The 9,924-nt window shown below is 39.1% G+C and overlaps 1 protein-coding gene across 1 annotated transcript; it reads right to left on the reverse strand.

Moving 5' to 3' along the window:
- Nucleotides 1-305: 305 nt before the first annotated feature.
- On the reverse strand, nt 306-9,565 carry LOC310995102 (programmed cell death 1 ligand 2-like). Its single transcript, XM_083984031.1, has 10 exons — nt 9,515-9,565; nt 8,431-8,491; nt 8,058-8,314; nt 7,183-7,279; nt 6,619-6,885; nt 5,048-5,158; nt 3,416-3,466; nt 2,499-2,543; nt 2,230-2,356; nt 306-1,100 (listed from the first exon to the last, which is right to left on the reverse strand). Exons 2-10 carry the CDS (start codon nt 8,483-8,485, stop codon nt 614-616), a joined length of 1,497 nt encoding a protein of 498 aa, XP_083840157.1. The 5' UTR covers nt 8,486-8,491; nt 9,515-9,565; the 3' UTR covers nt 306-613.
- Nucleotides 9,566-9,924: the final 359 nt, after the last annotated feature.

Raw genomic sequence — 9,924 nt, forward strand, 5'->3', positions numbered from 1 at the left:
TAAAAAAAAAACAAGAAGGTTTTTTTAAACTAAATATTACTGGAATCAGCAAGGTCTCTTGCCAGGAATACTGATAGAGTTAGTTCCGTTTTCAACTAATAGCAATACTAGAGCTTTGAGATAGTTTCTGCTTTGCTTGCAGTCTAGCAAGTGACCCTAATAATGAGCTTTCTTTTTTTCCTGAACTGACTCAGAACAGAAACAGAAACAAATGTGTCCACAGTATTTGAACTACCATATCTAATGAAAACAGAGTTTGTGGTGCAGCTGAAATCGGGGGTTTAGTGAAGCGTGCAAAAAAAAGTTAATGCAGATTACTGATCTGACTGCAGAGGTTCACAGTGAGGGTAGGAACGGGCCAAATGATGGACGTTCCTTTTTTAAGACATGTGTAAGGACAGAACTGTTCAATTAAAGAAAATATTCAAATTTATTTTATCACATATGCAAACTGTACATTACTTTGGATTCATCACATCTTGCAGCATATTTGGGCAGGTAAAAAGTTGACAATCAGTCCTACAAAACTTTTTTTTTTAAAGAGTGTGCAATATAAGTAGCTGTGAAATATGCAAGTGCTTAATGTATTCATTGATCACAAACATTTGGACCTCTAATACTTTGCAGTTTGTGTTTGGAGCTTCATCACCCCTCGTCTCCCAATCGTCTCCTCAAGCATGGGGCAGTGTCCTGGGCAGGCCGTGACCAGCACCCTGCATCCCCTTCCTTCATTGACGAAGCTCTTTAGGGATTCATCCAAATATTGGTTCCCTTCTCTGTACCCGTCCAACAGCAGCAGAGCCTCTCTAGACCCAGTTAAGAAAGTCCTCAACTGCTGTGTTGATATATTTTCCGTAAGAGAGAGTTGAGTCACTATTTCCTGAAACAAGTCACCCTTGACTTCGCTGCAGTCGACATATAACAGAAGTCGAAGGTTGCCGAGATCAACGAGGTTGGTGAGGGCATGTGAGGACCCTTCAGCCCAAGAGGAGACCAGGATGTAGGCTGCAGTTGTCTTCCCGCTTCTTGGGAGTCCCTCAAGAAGAACTGTATCTCCAGCCTCTGGGAGTAAAGCTTGAAGGTTCATGGCCTGGCCCTCACTGAAAAAGAAATAAGCAGAGTTGAGATTGTAATCTTTACAGGCCCATGCAAAATACAAAAGAAAATGTAGATGTCAGCTGTCCACATATAAAGTTTCAGTTCCTTTTATCCTGTATTCAATGGTAAACCTAAAGAAATCACCTAACTGTAAAAACTGACCGATATGAGGAAAACGCTGACTTTTTAATTCCAAATTAGAGGAAGTTACAGTCCATTAGCTGTGTTGCACCGTCCACTGTTTGATATACAGGTACAAGATAATCCATGAAAAAGCAATGCTTTGTACACAGCTGTGATGTTTACAACACAGCGAACAAGCTTGCTAGCTGAGTTGAATCAGCACAGTGCAGAGAGCAACCATTGTGGTTGAGCATGCCAGTCGTTAGCTCACCATTTGCAGTCCCTCACAAACTAGCTCATGTAACACCAATTATTTTGCGCGAGATGAATTTTGCTCGCTATGCAAATGTCTGGGGTGACTAAGTCATTATACATGCCTCTGTGATAGCTGTAGTTTCTGTAAACACTGTTTTACTACAGCTTTTCAATAAAACTCCAACGCAACAGTTATTCAGCTCACTAAAAGTGAGTGTAAGTGTATTGTGGGTGTTTCTGTCAACCAGCTGCACCACAGTACAGCAGTACAGTCACAGAAAGGTATCTTCTGAATACAGATGGAATAAATCAGTAGTGACATATTTACAGTAATTCCATTAAGGAGTTGTAAACAACTGTAGATTTAAAAAAAAAAGAGACAGGGCTAAGTATTGATCCCTGAGTCACCCTCCACAAAATTAGACAAGAGCAAACATGTATCTTTCTTCTTTGAACCCCATCATAACTTTTATCTATCAATCCTCCAATTGTTGTGCGTGCTGTTTATACTGGAATTTCACTGTGACAGTTTTACCAAGAGACATAGCCTAAGCGATAAGTTCAAAATGGATCAAGATGAACAGGAATTTAACAAAAATGTTTCTGGTATCCAAAGTGAAGAGAGGATGTCTAATGTTCTCAAACGTTTGAAATAAAAAAGTAAAGATTTTTCTGTAAATTAGATGAAAGAAACAGGCAAGTCTGGCATGCTTACAATCAGTTTAAAAAAAAAAGAAGGTATCTGTGACTCACTTATTTTGGAGCCTATGAGGCAGCTCATCCACATTGCAAGCTTCCAGGACGCGTCTCACCTCTGTGCTGAAGTTGACGTCAGAATAGTAGGTTTTCAGAACCGCCCCCAGATTTTCCTCCGTGCAAGCTGAAAACAACAAAAAGCGTGAAAAAAAAAATCATGGTCATAAATGAATGAAACTCTGCAGTTTATTGCTCTTGAAAAAAACCCACAGATTTCTGGAAGAAGCAACTGAAAAACAGAAATCATGTAAACAATAGTCCCTTACCATCATTAAAACCAGATCTCTCTTCCTCATTTGCTTCATCGGGTCCTTAAAAGAAAAGAAAGCAACATTATAAAACACAGTGGATGCTTATACAAACACTAATCTGTCATCATTGCTGTCGTAATCTGCTTTACATTGAATAACTGATCACATGAAAAATGTTGAGGATGGGAATGATATCCAGACAACATGATAAGTCAATTTTGCTAAAAGAGAATCGCACACAGCCAGGCCACCGAGGAATATATGAGATTCGTGAAATATATGGTGAAATGGATGATCATCATGGAAGAGAAAATTGTGTCCTGAGATGCCCCCAAGTGTATGAATGCAACCTTTTAAAGTCTTTCATGAGGTGTAGCTTTGGTTGTTCTGTTGCCATCATCACGGCTGTAGTAAACTGTGAAAATGTTGTTTTTAATAGCTGTAACGTTAAGTATATAAAAAAAATGTGTATATGCAGAAAAGTAATGTTTGTTGGCTGAGTGTGAAAGCAGAGCTATTCTTGATCTGTTGGGGTGTGTTGTTAACGCATGCAGCACCACGTTCAAACCCTGAGTGTCTTATGTAACGGTGTTGTCTCTACATATGTTAAGTGCCGTAAAGAACAGACATGATACAGCAGATTCATTGTATTGAATAGCTAATTTTTAGTTGATAAAGTCATTTGCATTTCATCCTTTAGAAAAGAGCATTGAAAAATACATCGTCGCTCCTTTCTATCTATCAAAGATGAGTGACACCTAACATACAAATGAGGAATGCGAGAAAGTATAATAATTTGAGGTTATGCAAGAATTATTGTGAGTTAAGTACCACAAAATTGTTGTGGTAATAGTGACATTTCAAGGTCCTTGAAAGACTCACTGACAGTTAAGAGTAGAAAAAGTACAATGAAAAGCTCTGTTTAGACTCACGGATAGTAATGAGAACAGGTTTATCCCGGCTATCGACCAGAGTGCTGAATCCTATCAAGAGAAACAATGCCATTAATCAAGTGTATGGGTGTGTGTGTGTGTGTCTGTAAGCAAGGGTAATGCAAAGGTGAAAGTCTTGGTGTGTTTGTGTGTGTTTGACACTACACAGTGTACAGATCCTAATTTTGAAATTAAAATCTATTTTACAAGAGTTTTACATTAATTTATCTTTCTCTATTTTTGATATTAGATTATTACTTCTGCTTCTGATTATTATTCACATTTTTGTTTATTCAGTTTTGCTTGTTATAATTACACAGTTCTTTCTCTTTCAATCTTATATTTAACATATCCTCTGTTTAGTACAATGGTTGTTTTATCAGTTTTTTTTTCCTATATCTAAAAGGTTACTGTTTGTTCACTTTTCCGAACAAACTTTCCCCTATGAACATTCATTCTTTCCTGATGCTAGTTTAATGAGGACACCCAGATATTTTGTGACTAAGGCTGTGAGGTCAGACTTCTTATAATGTTAATACATTCATTTGTAGAGAAACGTGCGATAAACCTTCTGTTGAAATGATGTAGGTGTCCGGGGATTAAACATGTGCTATACTGAAAAACCACCCATGCGTTCACAAATAGCATCAAATTCCCCTGTCACACAAACCAAGATTGACTGGGTGTTTCCAGTTGTTGTGGTTATGTCGTTGTTAGTACATGTAAGTTCCAGGGGAGCTATGTCATGCTCTCATGAAAACAGACAGGGAGTCACATGCTGATAAAATTCCCTCAAAAGCCAAATGACAAACAAATCTAACGGTGCCAAATTGGGAAATAAAAATATCATACCGTGTCAGTGATACTTCCTCTTTTCAGTGGCAAATGAAATGACTTTAGTCAACATGTATTAAGACTATTCGGGAGCTGGCATTGTCTTTCCTGTTAAAGTGACTCATAACTGTTCACTGAGAGGATACAAAATTTCTCAGCACACTTGCCAAATATTAAAAAAAAAAAAAAAAGTTAATGATCGCTATGGGAAAGATGCAGTTTCAATGCTGACTAATGAGTTCAGCCCTACAATAAGTTGTTTGAGGGTGAAACTTGAGACAACTTTTCAGTTTTGGTTGTGGTTTTATTTTATTCAGAGCTCTACTCTCTCCTAACTCACTGCAGTATCTTGTATGTCTTTTTTTAATGGTTTGTGTGTTTGACAGTGAACAGAGTGTGAATACTTACAATGAGGAAATAACACGCTTAAAACCTTTGCACTTGGCCTGCCACCAAACAACTTGACTTGACTCTTATTTCCTCCAAATATTCTCTCACTGTAAACACTAAGGGAAATCCAGCCCCGTGAGATCCCAAACCACAATCTGCCTTCAGCTCCTATCAGATCCTGCATTCAAATGTCCCAGTGGCCAAAATGATTGTCATATAATTTTGATAATCTGTTGCATATGTATGTGTTGCTGTGAAATACCTACAGTTTATTGCTGCCATTAGTCACTGTGTCACTTTAATGTTCCACCATAACTGTTTGTGGAATTATGATGCATTATCATGTTTGTTTTTTTTGCTGGATGTCAGAGTATCTGATTTTGACATGTTTCTGCGCTGTACACGTACCTTTTCTTCGACGAAAAATGAGGACTGCAATGGTAATGGCAACCATTACCACTCCTATGCACAATACAGTGATGACAGCATCGTTCTTTTCTGGTGGAACAGGTATTTCATCTGTGAAAAGAGTGTGTAAAAGTATTAAAATGTGCCTCAGGACTTTCATTATCACATTTATACTGTGATTGTGCAATGAGAGCTCCAGGACAAGTGTCAGCATGTCACAATTCACACTAATGCTTTTAATATCGTCTGTCAAGTCTGGGCATTCTGGAAATATCCAGTAGTGGTAGAAGTGCTCAGATCCTCAACTGAAGTGAAAGTACCAATACAGCGGTGTAGAAATATAACACCACAAGTAAAAGTCCAGCATGAAAACTCCTAATTCAGCGAAAAGTACAAGTGATGTGTGTATCAGCAGCAAAATATGGTTAATATATTAAAGTTAGAAGCAGTGCCTTAGTCTCTCTAAATGATAAATGACCATAAATGACGCACTGAAGATTCATTCAGAGGAGCTCAGACCTGAAACAGACAGGATGGGAACCACTGAGTTAATCTTTATAGATGTGATGTATTGTACTTTAAAAGTTTGTTATATCAGCCATCGTTATTGCAGAAGTAACCTTTGACTAAAGCTGTCAAATTATTGTTGTGAAGTAGAAAGTACACTATGTCCTTCTGATATGAGGAGTGCAAGTTTAAAATACATTATGAAATGTGTGGACTTGTATTTAAGTACAGTACTTAAGTAAATGTACTTTGTTACTTCCCACCACTGGAAATAACCAAATATACCAAAGACAAGCATCCCAGACTTCCCCTTCCTGGTTAAGGGTTATTAAATGCAGCGGTTAAAGTGACTTATGCTTGTGTAATAGCATTTTTAACCAGCCATGCAAACTCACTGGTCTTCTTTTAGTTTTGTACTTTTTGTTGTTGTATTTACAGTTCATTTCCCTCCATTCAGCATCAAAATAAAAAAACTATGCTTTCAGGTGCAGTAATTCCCTGAAATGCAACGTTAGTACTTCAACCGTACCAGTCAAACCCAGATATCCAAATCAGCAAATCCTCTATGAGACACCTACGTGCGAAAACAGCCCACATGTTTTCAACTATGATAAAACATCCTATAACAACACACCTACATGTTGCTACATCCGTCAGAGTTCAAACACCACCTACGTTTTTACACATCTATCAAATGAAAATCTGGAGTTAACAGGAAACAGTGGTACGGTGTGATAAGTAGGTTGAGGTATTTCCTGTAATATTTCGTATAACTTCTTACTGACAGTCGCTCTTTTTGTGTCAGCCTACGGGTTCACATCAGGATAATGCTGTTTCAGTTTTACTTTTATTCAAAGAAAACAGCAAGGAGTTTAATGTCTGTTCCCTACAGGAAACTGGAAATATCAACATAGCAGCACAAAGGAAGAGGGGTGTGTAGGTAGTTTTGGGCAGAAGAGAGCAGACAGGAAGCAAGAGACAGCTGATAACAACATTGTAACATTGGACTGACTTGCAGTTACATGGTCATAGAGCCATGGAGGAAATAAAATTTTTTTATGTACCTGGGACAAGAAATGTTGCAGAGTGGCCACGTTTTGTGAAGTCACATGTGTAGTTATTTTTGCCCGAAGAGCTGACACGAATCTGACTGGTGATTCTGAGGAGTTGGTCTGGTGTTGATACAGCAGTGGTGTTGGATGTGAGTTTTTGTTGGTGTCCATCCTGCCAGACAACAGGCGACTCCGGGTATCCCTCCGACTGGCACGTCAACAACACTTCATCCCCCTCTGCAGCCTTCTCAATGCGCTTAGTCACTGCTTTGTAAGGTGCTAGAGATAAGAATATATACATATATAACTGTCTTTACGTGAACTGTGATAGAATTTTAAGTTGTGGTCATGACATCTTGCACAATATCCATAAGGGGAAGTTCATCTGCCAGTAAACTAATGGCATTCTTAACCAAAATGAGTAGTACTGGTGTTAGTTTCATTTTCACGATGAGTGTTGGTCTAACTGCCCAGAAATGACCAGTAGCGGTGGTCATTATGCAACAGCATTCCTTAAACAAAGCCCCTGAGATCCCCTCCTAAAATCTGTTACACTCTCATAGACTCAGTGCTTACCTACAACAGACAATGATATTGTTTTATAATCAGCTTCTTCTATAGTCTGCACCATACACTGATAGGTCCCGGAGTCACTGATCCTGAGGCCGGAAACCTGAAAAGTGAAAAAAGAAGAAGAGTTCCTCAGTGCATGGACGAATGACAGTATGCTCTCATTAATGAAACAAACATTTTTCTCTTTTCTTTTCTTTTCTTTTCTTCTCTTCTCCCGTTCCTCTCTTTCCTTGCTATATCTTATAGCTTGCTTATCAATTAAACTCTCATGAAGTGCAGTCATTTTTTGCACCACCTCAAACACCAAAGGTATGATGGGGGTGCAGATGTTGAATGGTGACTACATGGTGACTACTTGATACTTACATGAATCAGATAATGTTTCTAGGGATTCACTAAAGAGGATTCTTTTGGACCAGAGATGCTGACTGATATTACTGTACTCCTGATTCTACTTCCAATACATGAGGCTTACCTCCATTACAGCAGAAGATAGGGAGGAAACAACAATTATAGTTGGTTGAGGATTCACTAACCTATGACCAACTCAACATTTGAAGACCTTCAGACCTGCCTTTAAGCCTAAAGTCTGTTCTGTCCTAGAGTTGAAGTGAATAAAAAGTCAACTAATCCCAGATGAAGGCTGTGAGCTGAGGGTGAGACAAAATAAAAGATATAGCCCCAGTAGAGTAGCTCACTTGGCTGCTAGAGTGAAGGAATATGGCTAAAATTACAGCCGTCAAGGTTGTATAAAAGCAACATATCGTTGTAGGTGGTCCAGCTACATACTAGGATGTGACCTTGTCTTGTTTTACAAGAAATAACCCCCCACCTTCCCAACAAATGTCTGAACATATCACTGCCAGTAGGCTACTAACCTCTAACTTGGCCCAGCCGTCCTTTAGTTCCTCAGTGAGAAGCCTCACCCGTCCTTGATACTCTGGAGATGCCGAATGCCCTTTCCCGTTAACCATCTGGTAGACTTCCTGAGCAGCACCAGAGGTCATCCGGTGCCAGGTCACCTTCAAGTCAACAGCAGGATTTGCTGGTTTAGGCTGAAAACTGCAGCCCATCACGACATCTCCCCCAAATTCTGATAGATACGAGGTTTGCTCAGCCTCAACTGTGAATAAGACTGCAGGGAAATGATACAAATATTATTATGGTCATGAGATGATTTTACAGCTTTAATAGGTTTCACAGCAGTTGTTGTCCTGTTTGTGCTCTAGTCTACTCAGTTGTTATACATACCTGCTAATGATGGCTGTAATATGACTTGCAAAATTACAAAAATGGTCCAGTCCATTGAGACCTGTGGAGGAAACAATGGGGGGTTTAACAGATGTTGAAATCTCTTCATCATGTCTGACTTTATGTTATATGTTACTAATTCCATGAGTCATTGTACTGCAGAAGGCTGGATGTGGCTTCGCTTCACTCTGCTAAAAACTCAAATGTCAACACCATGTGATGGTGATTGTTAACACAACATCATGTGATGTTGAGCCTAGCACTGTTATTTAAAATCAAGCATGACTCTGCAATTAGTGTTACTTCCCTGTTGATTCTAGATAAAGTCACAATGTATAGCACAAGCTCTGTTTGTCTGTGACTGTGCAGACACACACACACACACACACACACACACACACACACACACACACACACACACACACACACACACACACACACACACACACACACACACACACACACACACACACACACACACACACACACACACACACACACACACACATACACACACACACACACACCAAAACAGCTGATTTTATATTCCCCCCAGCAGTGTGTCTGGCTTAGTCAGGCAGACTAAAGGATGCATCACATCAACAAAATTGCAGACAGCCAGTTCCAGTCATGTCCTGCAGACTTTCAGTTCAGTCACCCCTGAATCACATGTTTAGTCATTTTCTGTTAGCACTGACCAATTTCACTATAAAAACAATCAATGCAAATAGACCAAGTAAGTATTTGGTGCACAAGTTGTTAGAAAAAGTTGGTTGTGAACATGTGAACAAAGCTGAATGAGATAACTGTATTTCTCCTCAGGATAGTGAGCAAGACTCAAATACTGATAAATAGCAAAGTTGAAAAACTGTATTTATGTCTTCTCAGAAAAATTTAATACAGGTGTAAAAATTATTATAATAATGATGATGATTAAAATAATAGGCTATATAATATATAATAATAATAATAATAATGATGATGATGATAATAAACACTACTAATAATCGACTACTGCTAAGGTAATAATAATAATCATAATAAACGTTGCGTTTATCATTTCATGTATTGTATTCTGTCTTACCTGGTTATGAAACAGCAGTTAGTATTGTCATGTGTTGTTGCTGTATTTCCTTCAACTGTGAGTGATGCTCGGTCGTCCGGGAAGGTTTTTATAAGGGAGGTTTCCTCTGACATCATCAGAGAGGCCCCGCCCACCGCAAGTCCCCTCTCCGCTCACCACTTCCCATCATCGAATTGCCCCGTCCAGCCGAAACCCCGAGGTCAACACACGAACATAAAATTCAACAGTTTACATCACGAGAACCGGCGTTTTGTCTGAGGAACAACCTGAGTAGGCTACAGTTACGTCACTGACACAGACCCACAACACAAAGCCCGACAGGGAGAAGACTGAAGGAGCAGATCTGATCTCAAGTCAGTTAATAGTTATACAGAGTCATGACTAATAGCTAATTGTTTCCACGGAGAAGG

Source organism: Trachurus trachurus (assembly GCF_905171665.1).
Source record: "Trachurus trachurus genome assembly, chromosome: 12".
Taxonomy (NCBI): domain Eukaryota; kingdom Metazoa; phylum Chordata; class Actinopteri; order Carangiformes; family Carangidae; genus Trachurus; species Trachurus trachurus.